The following is a 20,173-nucleotide window of genomic DNA, read 5'->3' as shown; positions in this document are numbered from 1 at the left end:
CGCTCATTTAAGCACTTGACACTCATATGCATTTGCTAATTTCTCTATATATGGCTGCTGTAATTATACTTGAAAGTACACAGTATTAATCACACTCACCTTTCTTAATTCAACTACAACTTCATTTCGTTGTCTTCTCATAGTCTACAAGAAATTAAACAGAATTGTTTAAAAAAAATCACCTCAAATTCCATCACCCAGGGAAAACTGCTATTAACATTTCGATGTACACCCCCTAATCTTTTCCTCTAGTCATATATATACATAAAGTCATATTTTACTCCTAATAAAGATTATATGATGATTTCCTATCTTCATTTCATATTCACATTCTTAAATACTGAAAATCTCTTTGAAATTATTACTGGAACTATAATATTGGATATATCATTAAAATTTAAAACTGTAACATAGGAATTACTAAAAACACAAAGGTACAAAGAATAATCCATAATGTCACCCCCTGTAAGAATTCCCTATTTAAAAACATATGTACAAGGTAATCTCACTCCCATATGAACCCCCTATTTAAAAAGAATATATGTACAAGGTTAGTAAACTGAACTGCATTAAAAAAGGGGGGTGTGGGAGCGGGAGAAAACCTTCACAGCCTCTTTCTTTAAAGATAAACATAGCTTGGTTTATTATGATTCTGATACACTTATTCTGTTCTTTACCTTATTTTTATTTATTTTATTTAAAGATCTGGAAGATCTTTCATGATGGTATATGCAAATCTATTTTATTCTTCCTAAGGAGCATATATAATTATTCTATCACATACTGTAACCATTCTGTTTTTTAACCTGTTTTTCTCACTTTAAAGTTACCTAATACATGGATACATGTTCACTGTAAAACATTCAGACATTCAGAAACGATACCAGTTCACATTATGTATAGGACCACCTCATTCTTTCTAATAACTGCACCTGCCAAGACATATTAAGTGGAGAGAGCAATTCATGAAGTAATACTTAGAATGTCTAATAAATACATCAAACATATCTGAAACCGACACTTTTGATCTTTAACAAACATATGTTTTACCCCATCTCACATGGTTCATATGAGGGTGAGATTAGTTCTCATGAGTTCTCATGAGAACTCTTATGAGTTCTTTTACCCTTAGTATTTTTGTATTTTTATAAGCCTTATGTTAGTTTTAAAAATTTGCAATATATCCAATATCCCAGGTCTATTAATAATTTCAAAGAGATTTTCAGCAAATGGCAACTCTATCCTTCCAGTTGCACAGATCAAATTATATCTTAAAGCCATTCCTAATTCTTCCTTTTCTCTCATATTATATACTCAATTTGTTAGCAAATCATATTGGTTCAATCATCAAAACTTATCTGAAATACAACTACATATGATGATTTCCTCTGCCACTCTCTGATCCAACTCACCATTATCTCTCCTCTAGATAACTGCAAAAGCCTCCTAACTTGCATCCCTCTTTCTGTTCTTGCTCTCCACCTTTCTTCCAGTCCATTACTGTCATAGCAACCAGAGTAATCCTCACAGGGAGTCTTAATTTTTGTGTGCCACAGATTTCTTCGGCAGCCTGGTGCAATCAACGGCCACCTTTTCAAACTGTTGCTGTTACTCAGTTGCTAAGTCATGTCTGACTCTTTACGACCCCATGAACTGCGCCAGGCTTTCTTGTCTCCTGGAATTTGCTCAAATTCACGGCCACTGAGTTGGTGATGCAATCCAACGAACTCATTCTCTGTTGCCCCCTTCTCCTCCTGCCCTCAGTATTTCCCAGCATCAGGGGCTTTTCTTCTGAGTTGGATCTTGGCATCAGGTGGCCAAAGTATAAGAGTTTCAGCATCAGTACTTCCAATGGATATTCAGGACCGATTTCTTTTAGGATTGACTAGTCTGATCTCCTTGGCAGTCCAAGAGACTTTCAAGAGTCTTCTTCAGCACCACAATTAAAAAGCATCAATTCTTCAGTGCTCAGCCTTCTTTATGGTCTAACTCTCACATCCGTACACAACTACTGGAAAAACCACAGCTTTGACTATACAGACCTTTGCTGGCAAAGTGATGTCTTTGGTTTTTAACACACTATCTAGGTTTATCATAGCTTTTCTTCCAAGAAGCAAGTGTCTTAATTTCATGGCTGTAGTCACCAGTAATTTTGGAGCCCAAGAAAATAAAATCAGTCACTATTTTCATCACTTCTTCATCTATTTGCCATGAAGTGATGGGACCAGATGCCATGATCTTAGCTTTTTGAAGTGTTGAGTTTTAAGCCAGTTATTTCACTCTTTCACCCTTATCAAGAGGCTCTTTAGTTCCTCTTTGCTTCCTGCCATAAGGGTGGTGTCACCTGCATATCTGAGGTTGTTGATATTTCTCCTGGCAATCTTGATGCCAACTTGTGCTTCATCTAGCCCAACATTTCACATGATGCACTCTGCATAGAAGTTAAATAAGCAGGGTGACAATATACAGCCTTGACATACTCCTTCCCCAATTATGAACCAGTCTGTTGTTCCATGTCCGGTTCTAACTGTTGCTTCCTGACCTGCATACAGGTTTCGCAGGAGGCAGGTCAGGTGGTATGGTATTCCCATCTCACAGTTTGCTGTGATCCACACAGTCAAAGGCTTTTGTGGAGTCAATGAAACAGAAGTAGATGTCTTTCTGGAATTCTCTTGCTTTTTCTATGACCCAACAGATGTTGGCAATTTGATCTCTAGTTCCTCTGCCTTTTCTAAACCCAGCTTGTTCATCTGAAGTTCTTGATTCATGTACTGCTGAAGCCTAGCTTGAAGGATTTTGAGCATTATCTTGCTAACAAGTGAGTGCAATCACACAGTGCTGCCCTTCTTTGGGACTGGAGTGAAAACTGGATGACATCCTGAGTGCAGTATGTCATCAAACCATCTTTGAGGAGTTAAAGCAGCTCAGCTGGGATTCCGTCACCTCCGCTAGCGTTGTCTGTAGTGATGCTTCCTAAGGCCCACTTGACCTCACACTCCAGGATGCCTGGCTCCAGCTGAGTGACCGCACCATTGTGGTTATCTGGGTCACTGAGACCTTTTTTTCTGTAGTTCTTCTGTGTATTCTTGCCACTTCTTCTTAATATCTTCTTCTGTTAGGTCCTTGCCATTTCTGTCCTTTATTGTGCTCCTCTTTGCATGAAAATGTTCCCCTGGTAACTCCAATTTTCTTGAAGAGATCTCTAGTCTTTCCTTTTCTATTGTTTTCCTCTATTTCTTTGCATTGTTCACTTAAGGCTTTCTTATCCCTCCCTGCTATTCTCTGGAACTCAGATAGTGGTTTTAAATATAGAAATGAAATATAACTATTACAAAAAAAGCCAATTAAACTAATTGTTCCCAAAATATAGAAAACATGAAACAACAAACTGTGATATATATGCTTCATTATCATATTAAATGGAACCTAGCAGTTCCATAATAATTACTATACTTTCAAAGTAATGCTGACCATGAATGGTATTTCAGGATATTGTGCAACAAAACTCTGATTTTTATAGGTGGGAACAAAAATCACAGGTAACTTTAGTAAATATGGAGGTTTATTCTACCCATAGACTTCATGGGAAGAAACCCTTTTTAAAACCCTTTCAGTAAAGATACCCTTTCTAAAAAGTAAATCAGATCAATTTACTCCCCTCTTCAAAACCACCCAATGGTTTTCCACTTTGGAGTAAAACAGCTTCAGTCTTCCCACCTCATCCCCTCCCTGGTTACCATCTCCTAGATCTCAACTATGATTTTCTCCATCCATTCTGCTGTATCCTCACTAACTTTACTATTCCTCTAACACATTGGAAATTTTCTCTTCAAGGTATTTTCTAACACACCATATAGCAACTACTAAGAAAATGGACTCTAGAAATAAACTGGTTGGGTTTAATTTTCAGCCATAATACTTGTTACCATGCCTGTTTCCTCATCTATACAACGGGGATTAAACAAACACACAAAAAAACCACCTATGGGCTTCCATGGTAGCTCAGTGGTACAGAACCCACCTACCAATGCAGGAGACGAGGGTTTAATCCCTAGGTCGGGAAGATTCCTGTGAGAAGAAAATGGCAATCCACTCTAGTATTCTTGCCTATGAAACCTCATGGAGAGAGGAGCCTGGCAGGCTACAGTCCATGGGATCACAAGTTGGATATGATTTAGCAACTGAAGAACAGTAACAAAAATACCTATATCATAGAATTACTTTAAGGATTAAATGAACACATATAAAGTACATAAAATTTCTGGCAATGGTGTACATATTAAGGCATTTATTATTGCTCCTGTTACATCCTCAGGCTGTAATGCTCTTCCCTCAGTATTTGCAGTGTTCACTCATCTTCGAGTGTTTCAAATGTCACCTCCATGATGAGATCTTCCTCTTCCTAACTATCCAGCAGCTATACATCGATATATCTGGGTACTGGGCTTCTCTTATTTTTCTCCATAACACTTACAACATTTTAATACACTATGTAAGACTTTATTTGCTTATTGTCCCCTTCCTCCATGAGAATATAAGTTCTATATATAAGGAATAACATGAGGAATAAATATTACTTCTTCTCAAAATGTGCTGATCTTACATGTGTGGAAATCTTTACCTAAATTTTTGACCAAATCAATTTATCCCATCTTTGTTTAAGTGATCATTTGAGCTTTGGTAAAGCTATGGAATTTAAAAATATGACAACTGAAAATACTAATAAATATTAGTATTGTACAGTATGCTGCAAATGAGTAAAAACAATAAGCCAAATACTATAATAAGAGTTTCAATATTCACCATAGTTCAATCATTACAGCCTTCAGAGGTTAGAAGAAGAAATCTTTCTTTCTTTTGGCAAATAAGGAAACTGAGGCTTAGAAAAGTTAAATTACTTGGCCAAGGCTACATGGCTAGAAGTGTGACACCCAGTATTACAATTTAGAGCGTGTGTGCATGCTGAGTCGCTCAACTGTGTCTGACTCTTTTTGACCCATGGGCTTCAGCCTGCCAGGCTCTGTCTATGTGATTCTCCAGGCAAAAATACTGGAGTGGGGAAGTCATTTCCTTCTCCAGGGGATCTTCCCGACCCAGGGGCAGAACCCGTGTTTCCTGCGCTGCAGGCAGTAAAGGCTCCTTTACCTCCTGAGCCACCAGGGAGGCCCCGAATTTAGTCTCAGACATGGTCAATTAACCACGAAGCGATACCGCCTCTCACAAGTCAATGGAGTTCAAGCCAGTTCTCAGAGCCAATGGCTCATTCTAAAGCAGAAGCACCACTATCAAGACAATGGGCTTAATACTAAAACAATAAGCAACTCAACTAAACAGTAACAAAAAACAATGTCCTATGTCTCACACACAGAAAATAAAACCTGCAAAATGTACTAAGGTTTGTCAGGTAAAAGGCAGACTTCTGAGGGACAGAGATTGTTTCTAGTCTGGTTTCTCATCCCATTTAAAGAAGTGGGATTAAGGTACCATCAATGGGCTGTAACTTCTTTTTAATAAAGCAACTACTAATAAATCCTAAACAACTACTATATACACACAAAATTTCCCCTCATTTTAATCTTATTTATTAAATTTAGAGTTTCTGATCATTTGAACCACTACTAAAGGATTTATCAAACTAATCTAGTACTACAATTGTGACATAAGCTTTGGGTTATTACTAGCCATAGAAACATACAAAATAAGAGAAGTGGCCATCTTTTTTATAATAAAGCAAAAAAGATTTTTTTATTTAAGAGAAAGATTGAGGTAAAGAGACGACTGAATGAAATAGTAGAAAGACATCCTATATGCCAGCCTGGTAGCATTTACTCTTTTTTCTTTACTGCAAAAAACAAATGTCTTAAAAGTAGTATTAGATATTTAAACATTTTCAAATCATAATCCCATCTCAAATCAAGGATTTTTTTCCCTGAGGTCTCATGAAAGGGATACATAAGGTTTTTTTTTCTAAATTTTAACTTATTCTAAAGAGCAGTTTTTTACACACTACACACTCCAAACATAATAGTTATGGAGTCACATGATTTACACTGATGCAGTAAGCTGTCAATCAGAATTCCAAAAGGCTGCCAAACTGGCCAAAGGCTTATTTATAGGCCAAAGACTATCTAAAGGACAAAAGCTGTAGAGGGTGCCTGCCTCCACCCCTCCTCCCCCAACAAAGAGTAGGGTTCAGGCTGGTCTTATCACCCAGAATTTCTGTGTTTCTTTGCTTGTAATACAGCTTCAAAGTTTTAAATTCAGGCAAAAGGGGACAAGAAATTGCCAAAAAATTCAAGCAGATGAATCTTACAGAACACAGGACTTCCACTTAGAAGGAATGTGGTTCTTAAAATTAACAAATAATTACTTCATGTCCATCACTGAGCTAGGCTCTAGGGATTAAGTACTTTCTCTGCTCTAATGGGGTGTAGGGTACAGTACTTTCTTTCTAATTTATGGCTATTTAATTTCTAAGTCACCTTTATCAATGTAGAGTTTTCTTTAAAAACTAGTAATCTAAGATAACGGTAATATAACAACATACTGTATGAAACTTAAATGTTTAAAGAAAATTCTAAAGTTAGTCATTCAAGAGATAAGGAATATAATACATTGACTTTATGTCATCTAGCCTGTCATTTTTACCCTAGGAATATTGACAGTTAGGTAATAGCACAAAAAAGAAAAATAATAAAAAAACTTATCAGCATAAGATATTTTGTCAAGAGATGAAATATATTTTAAAACGGGATTGTGGTAGTCAGCACAACTCTGAAAATTTGCTAAAAATAATTAAATTGTACACCTAAAATGGATGAGATTTATGCAAAGTAAGCTATATCACAGTAGTTTTTAAAAAGTTAAACACATACACATCCCTCCAACATGGATTCTACTGTTCTACCACTTAAAGCCAAATGTATGCCAAAAAGCATACATTCAACCATCCAAATATTTATTAATCACCTATATGCCAAGCAGTAGATGGACTGGACACAGCATATCCATGGCCTTACGAAGCTAGTACTCTTATGGCAGATAAATATAATAGTAATAAGGCCTAACATTTAGCAAACACTGGGTGCCAAACACCATTCCAAACAGGTTACTTGACTTTATTCATTTAAATATATTCTACGTGTTATAACACGCCAACTGATCTTAGCAGCAGGGAGACTATGTAATAAAGATGAAATATAAGCGGAATCTTGAAGATTGAATGGAAATGTGACTAGAGACAAGCATTTCAGGTAGAAAATACAGCATATACAAAAACAGAGATGCAAAAAAATGTCATGTGCAGGATCTGTTGAAGAACATGAGAAGCCAGGAACAGAAAGGTAGGCAAGAAATCAAATCAGTCATGACATGAAAAGCTGACCTACAAAACATTTCAAGGAAAAGTGAGTTACTAGGGTTTTCAACCTCAATAACCATCACATCCTAAACATACTCAGTAAAGACAACAGCTCTTTAACCCAATAAATGCAGTAAATTGAATGTGAAAGATAAAAATAACTATTAAAAAATCTGTCTTCCATTCTTTACCTATTTCTCCTCCTCTCACCTCCACCTGTTGATCTCTGCAGTAGCAGTCATTATGGTGCTTATTTATTTGCCAGCAAACAAATTTCAACTTCACAATGAAAAGTTAAATGCTTAACACTAAATGCTTGCTCTAACTGTGGACTTACTTCTCAGTGATAAATAATAGCAGCAGTATGAGAGAAAAGTTCTAATTAGCACTACTAGTGATAGGCAAAAGTCCTCACAAGCAGACTCAAGTTCTTATCTCTGGCAAGTATAAAGATGAATGCAGATTCAGTACAAGAGAAGTTTATAAGTAAATTCACAGTAGGAGGCCAGATGAAACCTTGGCAAGCTTTAGGAGCAGTTTTAAGAAACAATTCCAACCTACAGATACTATGCTTTAAAATGATCCACATCTAAATTATAAGCATTGAAATTTATTAGTACATGAATGTAAGTTTTTTTTAAAAATTCACAAAAATGTAAGAAACCATTAACAGTTGTTAACTCTAAGGAAAGACATTAGAGTTTCATTATTTACTCAATATTTAAACAATAAGGAAATAGATTAAGTTCAAAAATTATATTTGGAAAAGTTAGAAAATAAAGGTAAGAAAAATGCAAAAAAAATTGAATTTCTGAAGTTTTCTATATTCACCTATCTTGTACAAGTGAATCAAATTCACTTGATCAAATTGCCAAAGTCTGTTGGATCACTGAAAAAGCAAGAGAGTTCCAGAAAAACATCTACTTCTGCTTTATTGACTACACCAAAGCCTTTGACTGTGTAGATCACAACAAACTGTGGAAAATTCTTCAAGAGATGGGAATAGCAGACCACCTGACCTCACTCCTGAGAAATCTATATGCAGGTCAAGAAGCAAAGTTAGAACTGGACATGGAACAACTGACTGGTTCCAAATCGGGAAAGGAGTATACTGTCATTGTGCTTATTTAATTAATATGCAGAGTACATCATGAGAAATGCTGGACTGGATGAAGCACAAGCTGGAATCAAGATTGCTGGGAGAAGTATCAGTAACCTCAGATACACAGATGACACCACCCTTATGGCAGAAAGCAAAGAAGAACTAAAGAGCCTCTTGATGAAAGTGAAAGAGGAGAGTGAAAAAGTTGGCTTAAAACTCAACATTCAGAAAACTAAGATCATGGCATCTGGTCCCATCACTTCATGACAAATAGAGGGGGAAACAATGAAACAGTGACAGACTTCATTTTGGGGGGCTCCAAAATCACTGCAGGTGGTGACTGCAGCCATGAAATTAAAAGACACTTGCTCCTTGGAAGAAAGCTATGACCAACCTAGACAGCATATTAAAAAACAGAGACATTACTTTGCCAACAAAGGTCTGTCTAGTCAAGGCTATGGTTCTTCCAGTGGTCATGTATGGATGTGAGAGTTGGACTGTAAGGAAAGCTGAGCACCAAAAAATTGATGCTTTTGAACTGTGGTGTTGGAGAAGGCTCTTGACCCAGTCCATCCTAATAGAAATCAGTCCTGAATATTCATTGGAAGGACTGATGTTGAAGCTGAAACTCCAATGCTTTGGCCACCTGATGCAAAGAACTGACTCACTGGAAAAGACCCTGATGCTGGGAAAGATTGAGGGCAGGAGGAGAAGGGGATGATGGAGGATGAGATGGTTGGATGGCATCGCCGACTCAATGGACATGAGTTTGAGTGAGTTCAAGGAGTTGGTGATGGACAGGGAAGCCTGGCATGCTGCAGTCCATGGGGAAGCAAAAGAGTCAGACATGAATGAGTAACTGAACTGAACTGATCTTGTACAAGGGGCTTCCCTGGTGACTCAGATGGTAAAGAATCCGACTGCAATAACGGAGACCTGGGTTCAATCCACGGGTTGGGAAGATTCCCTGGAGGATGGCATGGCAACTCACTCCAATATTTCTGCCTGGAAAATCCCATGGACAGAGGAGCCTGGTGGGTTACAGTCCACGGGGTCACAAAGAATTGGACACGACTGAGCAACTAAGCACAACATCGTGTACAAGAGCTGTGTGCACACACACACAGCAGAAGAGAAAACATACGAACACATCCATGTCTTCTCCCAAGATGGGTTACTGTATTATGACTAAACTACTTTATTAGTATATGGCTGCTAGTCCCATGTTTGGTAGTGAAAGAAAAAAGGTTAAGAAATGACAAGTTTGGTGAGACACACAAAAACAACCCTCTCAAAAGATGGGAAATACTGCAAGGTAAACTTTCAGAATCACACAGAAAGTGATTAAGGACAATGCAGAGAGAAACCTGTTATTATACCAAACAAATACATATTCAAATTTTACACAGCAAAAGGGAAAGTACTCCCTTCTCTTTTATAATGAGACTGATCAAATCCTGGCAAGAACGATCATCTCTCTTCAAAGGTTTTGAGTACTTTATAGGAGAAATACAATTTCAGGAAGTGACTGACAGGCTGAAGAAAACTTAACATATGGCAAAGACATTGGAAAAAATTATGATGAACAGGAATCTAAACAAGATTCAACCAAGTTAAGGAAGTCAACAGAGCCCAAGCTTAACACACTGATGAGTTAAATCTGCTCTCTCTGCTTATTTGTTGCATTCTCAGATGAGAAAATCAATTAGTTTTTTCCACTTACAAAACAGCATCTGATTAAAATAAAATATGAGAGATATAAGAGATTAAGGAATATTTTCCTTGTATGTATAGCATATGAACATAATCAAAGAAATGGTTTTGTTACAGAAAAATCTACACAAAAGCATTACAGGATTTTGCAACTGGAAAAAATAGAAATCAACTGTCTCATTTTATACAACAACCTGTCCAAGGCTCAGATAATCCTGGTCTCAGACCAACGTTCTTTACACTAGATCATACTACTTTTTCATTCTAGGTCTGCTTCTGTGGCATCTCTCTTCAAATAAGCTACTTTTCCTTCTTTTTCCTCAGTGTTTTCAAAATAGTAATTTTTCTTTGTGAACTGAAGTTCAAAGATTTTCACACTGCCAACAGAAAAACTTCACTGAAAGGCAAATCACTGAATTACTCCATTAAAACATCATTTGAGAAACATTAACTCTAATTATGTTCACATACTAAACAGATGTGTACATCTACACAGAAAGCCAGTCATTCACTCAACAAATGTTTACTGATCACTATGTACCACAAACTGTTTTCAGCGTTAAGGACACAGCAGGGAAGAAAAGGACACAAATCTCGTCTTCATGGAACCTAGCGTGGGGAAAGACAATAAATAAAAATATATAGTATGTTAGACAGTGAAAAATATTACAGAGAAAAAATATAAAGTCAAGAAGGGGGATATTTTTAAGTAAAGACCTTAAGATGACTGAGCAAGCCATGTGGGTAATTTGGCAGAAAGTATTCAAGGCAGAGGAATTAGCAAATAAAAAACGACCAGACACGAGAAGAAAGAAAAGCAAAGAGTCCAGCTGGCTGATATACAATGAATTAAGGAGCAGGAAATGGTGGCCACTGTAAAGATTTTGGCATTTACTTAGTAAGGCAGCAAGTCACTGATGGATTTTGAGCAAAGGGAGACATACTGACAGGAAGAGAATCATTCCAGCTACTGCATTGGGAATACACCATAGCTACAGAATTTCAATAAAAGATGACAGTTTGGAGCAGAGCAGTGGAGATCAGGAGATGTGGGTTCTACTGACTGAACCTACAAAATTTGCTAATTAATGGGATGGATAAGACTGGGAAGAGAGGAAGCAGTAAGAGCTGGAAAGTTTCTGGTCCAAGTAAGCCAAAGATGGAACTACCATTTACTGAGATAGGGCAGACTGAATGATGAGCAGGTTTAGAGGGTAATATCACTTTTGAAAATGCTAAGCTGAATATGCTTATAATGAATCAAAATGAGACATTAAGCAGTCAGTTGAGCTGAGGATTCAAGGAAGAAGTTAGGACTAAAAACATCAACTTATAAAGCTGGCTGTGTATAAACTGTATTTAAAACTAGGTGATCTGATAATTATCTATGGAATGAACACAACTGCAGGCACTCTAAGGGATAGAAGACTAAGACTCAGTGAGACAGACGGCAATAGGAATCTGTGCAAACCTGGAATCAAGTAAAAAAATTATTTTTTCAAGGACGCATACACAACTAACTATGTCAAATGCTGGTTTTAGGGAAAATAAGATGATGACTGAAAACCATCAGATTACTGTATATTTACTTTGTAATATGGCTCAACATCATAGAAACCTGCACTCCAAATCTACTATGAATTCTGGTCTGTTCCTGTTAACCAGTTATTGCCATTTCTGGGAACTTAAAAAGGTAAAAAACACTACCCAAGAATCAAAGCTTCTAATCCACATCTCCTTTACTGTGCTATAGTACTGTATGTAAGTTACAGAACTTTTAAAGGTGAGTTCTGGTATCTACAAAACAGAGATTTCTTCAAATGAAAATAAACCTCATTCTCTAGCCCATCCTTGTTCTCTCAAGTCACTCTGCAGGCAGTCTCATTTCTGAGTAGGTCACAGTATTTCAAGAAAATACTAAATTTGTGTAAATAATGGTTCCTCCTCTATCAATGCAGTCAATGAAGTAGACTACATTTTAACATATATTCCCAAATTAGTCACTTCTATAAGAATGAAGTCATTAAAAAAAAAGTCAAATATACAAAAAAGAAAATTGTAAAACACTCATGTATCAATAAATGTCACTATTTTGCTCTATTTGCTTCATTTTTTAAAAGAAATAAAAATTTCAGAGTGTTACAGATATTGCTAAAATCGCACTCCAACCTCAACCCTAACCTTCCCTTTTGCCTTGCCAGAAACAACCATTTTTCTGAATTCTCATGGGTGTTTTGACTGTGTATCAATACATCTGTTAAAGCTTTATATACTTAACATTTTAATATGGATAATGTCATGCCATACATATATTTTTAAAATATATTTCTGATGTGAATCTTTTAGAAATTCTTTATTGAATGTTGCAATATTGCTTCTGTTTTATGTTTCAGCTTCTTGGCCTTCAGGCATGTGGGATCTTAGCTCCCAGACCAGGGATCAAACCCACACTCCCTGCACTGGAAGGCAAACTCCTAAGCACTGAACTGTCAGGAAGTTCCTATATATACTTTCTTTGAAAAATAAACATTAGAGCAGTTTCAAGTCCACAGAAAGTTCAGAGTTCTCATGTATTCCTAGCCCTTCTTCCACTATTAACATCCTGAACCAGCTTGACACCTTTGTTACAAATGATGAATCTAAGACACATCACTATCACCCAAAATTCATAGTTGACATTAGGGCACATTCTACAAGTTTTGGCAAATGTAAAATAACATGTATCCGCTCAGGTGGCGCTAGTGCCAAGAACCCGCTTGCCTATGCAGGAGAGGAGAGACCCGGGTTTGATCCCTGGGTCGGAAAGATCCCCTGGAGAAGAAAATGCCAACTCACTCCAGTATTCCTACCTGAAGAATCCCATGGACACAGGGTCACAGTCAGAAATGTCTGAGGTGCTCTACTACAAAGCCACAGTCATCAAGAGAGTATGGTACTGGCACAAAGACAGAAATATAGATCAATGGAACAGAATAGAAAGCCCAGAGATAAGTCCACGAACCTATGCTCACCTTATCTTCGACAAAGGAGGCAAGGATATACAATGGAAAAAAGATAACCTCTTTAACAAGTGGTGCTGGGAAAACTGGTCAACCACCTGTGAAAGAATGAAACTAGAACACTTTCTAACACCATACACAAAAATAAACTCAAAATGGATTAAAGATCTAAATGTAAGACCAGAAACTATCAAACTCCTAGAGGAGAACATAGGCAAAACACTCTCCGACATAAATCACAGCAGAATCCTCTATGACCCACATCCCAGAATTTCAGAAATAAAAGCAAAAATAAACAAATGGGACCTAATGAAACTTAAAAGCTTTTGCACAACAAAGGAAACTATAAGCAAGGTGAAAAGACAGCCCTCAGATTGGGAGAAAATAATAGCAAATGAAGCAACAGACAAAGGATTAATCTCAAAAATATACAAGCAACTCCTCCAGCCCAACTCCAGAAAAATAAATGACCCAATCAAAAAATGGGCCAAAGAACTCAACAGACATTTCTCCAAGGAAGACATACAGATGGCTAACAAACACATGAAAAGATGCTCAACATCACTCATTATCAGAGAAATGCAAATCAAAACCACAATGAGGTACCATTATACGCCAGTCAGGATGGCTGCTATCCAAAAGTCTACAAACAATAAATGCTGGAGAGGGTGTGGAGAAAAGGGAACCCTCTTACACTGTTGGTAGGAATGCAAATTAGTACAGCCACTATAGAAAACAGTATGGAGATTTCTTAAAAAGCTGGAAATAGAACTGCCGTATGACCCAGCAATCCCACTTCTGGGCATACACACCGAGGAAACCAGATCTGAAAGAGACACATGCACCCCAATGTTCATCGCAGCACTGTTTATAATAGCCAGGACATGGAAGCAACCCAGATGCCCATCAGCAGACGAATGGATGAGGAAGCTGTGGTACATATACACCATGGAATATTACTCAGCCATTAAAAAGAATTCATTTGAATCAGTTCTAATGAGATGGATGAAACTGGAGCCCATTATACAGAGCGAAGTAAGCCAGAAAGATAAAGACCATTACAGTATACTAACACATATATATGGACTTTAGAAAGATGGTAACGATAACCCTATATGCAAAACAGAAAAAGAGACTCAGATGTATGGAACAGACTTGTGGACTCTGGGAGAAGGCGAGGGTGGGATGTTTCAGGAGAACAGCATTGAAACATGTATATTATCTAGGGTGAAATGGATAACCAGCTCAGGTTGGGTACATGAGACAAGTGCTCGGGCCTGGTGCACTGGGAAGACCCAGAGGGATCGGGTGGAGAGGGAGGTGGGAGGGGGGACTGGGATGGGGAGTACATGTAAATCCATGGCTAATTCATATCAATGTATAACAAAAACTACTGTAATGATGTAAAGTAACTAGCCTCCAACTAATAAAAAATTAAAAAAAAAAAAAGAAATGTCTGAGGTGACTGAGCATGCATGCATCATTATTACAGTACCATACAGATTCGTTTCACTGTCCTAAAAATGCTCTCTACTCTGCCTATAATCTCTGGAAAGACTCATCTTTTACTGTCTCTACAGTTTTGCCTTTTCCAGAATGTAACATAGTTGGAATGATACAACAGGTGACCCTTTTAGACTGGCATCTTTCATTTAATAGTATACATTTAAGCTTCCTCCATGTTTTTTCATAGCTTGGTAGAACATTTTTTCTTAATGCTGAATAATATTCCACTGTCTGGATGTATCAGTTACTTACCTTCATTTGTATAAATACCAGTATGATTAATGAATTATATGGCAAGAGTTATGTTCAGTTTTGTAAGACACCCTGCCAAACTGTCTTTCAATGTGACTGTACCAATTTGTATTCCCACCAGAAATGAATGAGAGATCCCCCTGCTCAACATCCTAACATCTGTTGTCAAGTGTTTTTTCTTTTCTTCTTTTAAACTTACAATATACACGACACAAAATTTACTATCATACCCACTTTTTAATTAAAACTCCATATCTGGGTTGGGAAGTGCCCCTGGAGAACAGAAAGGCTACCCATTCCACTATTCAGGCCTGGAGATCTCCATGAACTGTATAATCCAAGGGGTAGCAGAGTCAAACATGACTGAGCGACTTTCATTTTCTTATTTCCATACCTACTAAACAGCAATTCCCTATTTCCCCTTTTCCCCAGCAACCATTGTTACTTTCTGTTTCTATGAATTTTGCTATTATTCAGTTCAGTTCACTTCAGTCACTCAGCTGAGTCAGACTCTTTGCGACCCCATGAATTACAGCACGCCAGGCCTCCCTGTCCATCACCAACTCCCGGAGTTTTCCCCAAATCTCATGTCCATTGAGTCGGTGATGCCATCCAACCATCTCATCCTCTGTCGTCCCCTTCTCTTCTGCCTTCAATTTTTCCCATCATCAGGGTCTTTTCAAATGAGTCAGTTCTTCGCATCAGGTGGCCAAATTACTGGAGTTTCAGCTTCAACATCAATCCTTCCAATGAATATTCAAGAATGATTTCCTTTAGGATGGAATGGTTGGATCTCCTTGCAGTCCAAGGGACTCTTAAGATTAAGTCTCCTCCAACACCACAGTTCAAAAATATCAATTCTTCAGCGTTCAGCTATCTTTATACTCCAACTCTCACATCCATACATGACTACTGGAAAAACCATAGCTTTGACTAGACAGACCTTTTTTGGCAAAAGTAGTGTCTCTGCTTTTTAATATGCTATCTGGGTTGTCATGACTTTGTAGACCTTTTTTGGCAAAAGTAGTGTCTCTGCTTTTTAATATGCTATCTGGGTTGTCATGACTTTGCTTCCCAGGATCAAGTGTCTTTTAATTTCATGGCTGCAGTCACCATCTGAAGTGATTTTGGAGCCCCAAAAAATAAAATCTGGAACTGTTTACAATGTTTCCCCGTCTATTTGAAATGAAGTGATGGGACCAGATGCCATGATGTCACTTTTCTGAACGCTGAGTTTTAAGCCACCTTTTTCACTCTCCTCTTTCCCTTTCATCAAGAGGCTCTTTAGTTCTTCTTTGCTTTCTGCCATAAGGGTGGTATCATCTGTATATCTGAGGTTATTGGTATTTCTCCTGGCAATCTTGATTCAAGCTTCTGCTTCCTCCAACCCAGCGTTTCTCATGATGTACTCTGCATATAAGTTAAACAAGTAGGGTGACAATATACAGCCTTGACGTACTCCTTTCCCAATTTGGAACTAATCTGTTGTTCCATGTCTAGTTCTAACTGTTGCTTCCTGACCTGCACAGAGATTTCTCAAGAGGCAGGTCAGGTGGTCTGGTATTCCCATCTCTTAAAGAATCTTCCACAGTTTGTGGTGATCCACACAGTCAAAGGCTTTGGCACAGTCAATAAAGCAGAAGTAGATGTTTTTCTGGAACTTGCTTGCTTTTCTGATGATCCAACGGATGCCGACAATTTGATCTCTAGTTCCTCTGCCTTTTTAAAAACCAGCTTGAACATCTGGAAGTGCATAGTTCATGTACTGTTGAAGTCTGGTTTGCAGAATTTTGAGCATTACTTTACTAGTGTGTGAGATGAGTGCAATTATGGGGTAGTTTGAACATTCTTTGGCATTGCCTTTCTTTGGGACTGGAATGAAAACTGACATTTTCCAGTCCTGTGGCCACTGCTGAGTTTTCAAAATTTGCTGGCATATAGAGTGCAACACTTTCACAGCATCATCTTTTAGGATATGAAATAGCTCAACTTGAATTCTATCACCTCTACTAGCTTTGTTCGTAGTGATGCTTCCTAAGGCCCACTTGATTTTGCATTCCAGGATGTCTGGCTCTAAGAGAATGATCACACCATCATGATTACCTGGGTTGTGAAGATCTTTTTTGTATTGTTCTTCTGTGCATTCTTGCCACCTTTTCCTAATATCTTTTGCTTCTGTTAGGTCCATACCATTTCTGTCCTTTATTGAGCCCATCTTTGCATGAAATGTTCCCTTGGTATCTCTCATTTTCTTGAAGAGATCGCTTAGTCTTTCCTTTTCTATTGTTTTCCTCTATTTCTTCGCACTGAGGAAGGCTTTCTTATCTCTCCTTGGTATTCTTTGGAACTCTGCATTCAAATGGGTATATCTTTCCTTTCCTCCTTTTGCTTTTCACAGCTATTTGTAAAGCCTCCTCAGACAGCCATTTTGCCTTTTTTGCATTTCTTTTTCTTGGGGATGGTCTTGCTCCCTGTCTCCTGTACAATGACACAAACCTCCGTCCATAGTTCATCAGGCATTCTATCAGATCTAGTCCCTTGAATCTAGTCCCTTGAAACTATTTGTCACTTCCACTGTGTAATCGTTAGGGATTTGATTTAGGTCATACCTGAATGGTCTAGTGGTTTTCCCTACTTTCTTCAATTTAAGTCTGAATTTGGCAATAAGGAGTTCATGATCTGAGCCAGTCAGCTCCCAGTCTTGTTTCTGCTGACTATATAGAGCTTCTCCACCTTTTACCTAATATAAGTGGAATTATATTAATATTTGCTCTTTGTGACTGAGCATAATGGCCTCAAGTTTTATCCACATTGTAACATGTGCCAGAATTTTCTTTCTTCTTAGGTCAGAATATTTCATTGTAGGCGTATACCACATTTTATTTGTCCATTCACCCACTGAAGAACACTTCGTTTGCTTCTATGTTTTGATTACTATAAATAATGCTGCTACAGATAGTTTAAGTGTACAGATATAGATATCAAGTGTACAGATATCTCTTTCAAGTCTTTTTCAATTCTTTTGGGTATATTCCCAACCCAGAGGTGGAACTGCTAGGTCATATGGTCATCCTATTTTTAATTTTTTGAGGAAGCAGCGTATCATTTTCCACAGTTGCTGAACCATTTTGCATTCTCACCAACAGTGTGCTAGAGTACTAATTTCTCCACATCTTCATCAATGCTTGTTATTTTGTTTTTTAAGCAGTCATTCTAATGGACGTGAGATGGTTATCCCACTGTGATTTTGATCTGCACTTCCTCAGCAACTAGTAATGCTGAGAACCTTCTCATATGCTTGTTGTTGTTCAGTTGCTAAGTCATGTCTGACGCTTTTTGTGACCCCACGGACTGCAGTCCACCAGACTCCTCTGTCCATGGGATCTCCCAGGCAAGAATACTGGAGTGGGTTGCCATTTTCTTCTCCAGAGGATCTTTGACCCAGGGAACAAACTCGCGTCTCCTGCATCGGCAGGCAGATTCTTTACTGCCATCTGTATCTATTTTCCTTGGAGAAATGTTTATTCAAATCCTTTGCCCATTTAAAAATAGTTTTTTTGTTGTTATTATTGAGTTGTAAGAATTCTTTATATATTCAAGATGTTAACTACATACTAGATATGCAAATATTTTCTCCCATTCTGCCAGCTGCCTTTTCACTATGTTGACCAGGTCCTTCTATGTACAGAAATCTTCAAGTTTTATGTAGTCCAATTTATCTATTTTCTCTTTTGTTACCTCTGCCTTTGGTGTCATATCCAAGAAATTATTGCTAAATCCATGTCACGAGGCCTTTGTCGTTATGTTTTTTTCTAACAGTTTATGGTTTTGTCTTATATTTTTATGCCCTTGATACATTTTGAGTTACTTTTTGTATATGGTGTTAGGCGACTGTCCCACTTCATTCTTTTGCTTGTGGATATCAGATTTTCTCAGCACCATTTGTTGAAAAGACTGTCTTTTGAATGTCCACTGAATGATCTTGATACCCTCACCAAAAATCATGTGCCCATATATGCAAGGGTTATTTTTGGGCTCCCCATTCTATTCCACTAGTCTATATGCCTAATTCTGTGCAAATACCACAGTTTTCATTACTGTAACATTGTATAATACTAAGTTTTAAAACCAAGAAGTATGACATCTCCAACTTTATCTCCTTTTTTTCCAAGATTATTTCTGGGTATTTAGGCCCATTAGATTCCATATAAATTTTAAGATGGCTTTTTCTACAAATAACACCATTGAGATTTTGCTGGAGATCACATTAAATCTGTAGATTGCATTAAATCTGTAGATCACTCTGGGTAGTACTGACATTTAACAATAATAAGTCTTCTAATCCATGAACACAGTTATGTCTCTATTTGTGTCCTCTTTAATTTCTTTCAGCAACATTTTACAGTTTCCCAGGTAAAAGTTTTGCTTCTCACTGGTTAGTTTTATTCCTAAGCAATGTATTCCTTTCGATGCTATTGTAAATGGGTATGCCTCTCAATTTCCTTTCCAGGTTGCTCCATCTTAGTGTTTTGTTAATTCTATACCCACAAGACTTCGTTCCAGTGGTTCTCACCCAGGGTGATTTTGTCACTCGTGGGACATTTGGCTATTTTAGGAGACAATTTTGAGTTTTACAAGTTGCAGGTGGAAGGGAACAGATGGATATGTTACTGGCATCAAATGGACAAAGGCAGGGGATACTGCTAAATATTCTACAATGGGAAGTTTCCCACAACAAAGAATTATCTGGCTGAAGATGCCAACTGTGCCAAGGCTGGAAAACTTTGCTATATTCCAACTACAAACCCAAGTTAAGGCCAAATATACTTGAAAAATGTACACAAGAAAAAGAAGACATTCCAAAAGATAATAGCAGCAAGGTTATAGAGGATTATTTTATTTTTCCTATTTCAATTTCTATGATTACCATGCCATTACCATTCCAAGAGAAAAAAATTAACTTGATTTGAAAAAAAAATTTTCATTTAGTCACTAATTTTAACCTTCAGAGTCCATGGCTTTTTGTTTTTAAAGTTTCATTTGATTTTCAGAAATACTGTTTAAGTGCCAGTTATATGCCAGGCTCTGTGATGAGAATTCAGAAGAGAGTAGTGTACAAAATAGACAGGGTACACTCTCTCAGGGAGCTTACAGTCTGATGGGAGAAATGAACACTGAGTTAATACACTAACAAATTATGCTAAATATTCTTAAGGAAAACAACAGAGGGATTTAACTTTC

The 20,173-nt window shown here is 37.5% G+C and overlaps 1 protein-coding gene across 1 annotated transcript in view; it reads right to left on the bottom strand.

Moving 5' to 3' along the window:
* Nucleotides 1-20,173, bottom strand: part of KPNA4 (karyopherin subunit alpha 4) — a 59,623-nt gene that overhangs the window by 27,313 nt on the left and 12,137 nt on the right. The window contains exon 2 of the mRNA XM_020913804.2: nucleotides 100-144. Within this exon, the coding sequence (XP_020769463.1) occupies nucleotides 100-144 (45 nt within the window). The remainder of the gene's footprint in view (nucleotides 1-99; nucleotides 145-20,173) is intronic.

The sequence above is a fragment of the Odocoileus virginianus genome, chromosome 4 (assembly GCF_023699985.2).
Source record: "Odocoileus virginianus isolate 20LAN1187 ecotype Illinois chromosome 4, Ovbor_1.2, whole genome shotgun sequence".
NCBI lineage: Eukaryota > Metazoa > Chordata > Mammalia > Artiodactyla > Cervidae > Odocoileus > Odocoileus virginianus.
Note: the sequence above shows the minus strand (reverse complement) of the source record. Positions and strands in the feature narration are given on the sequence as shown.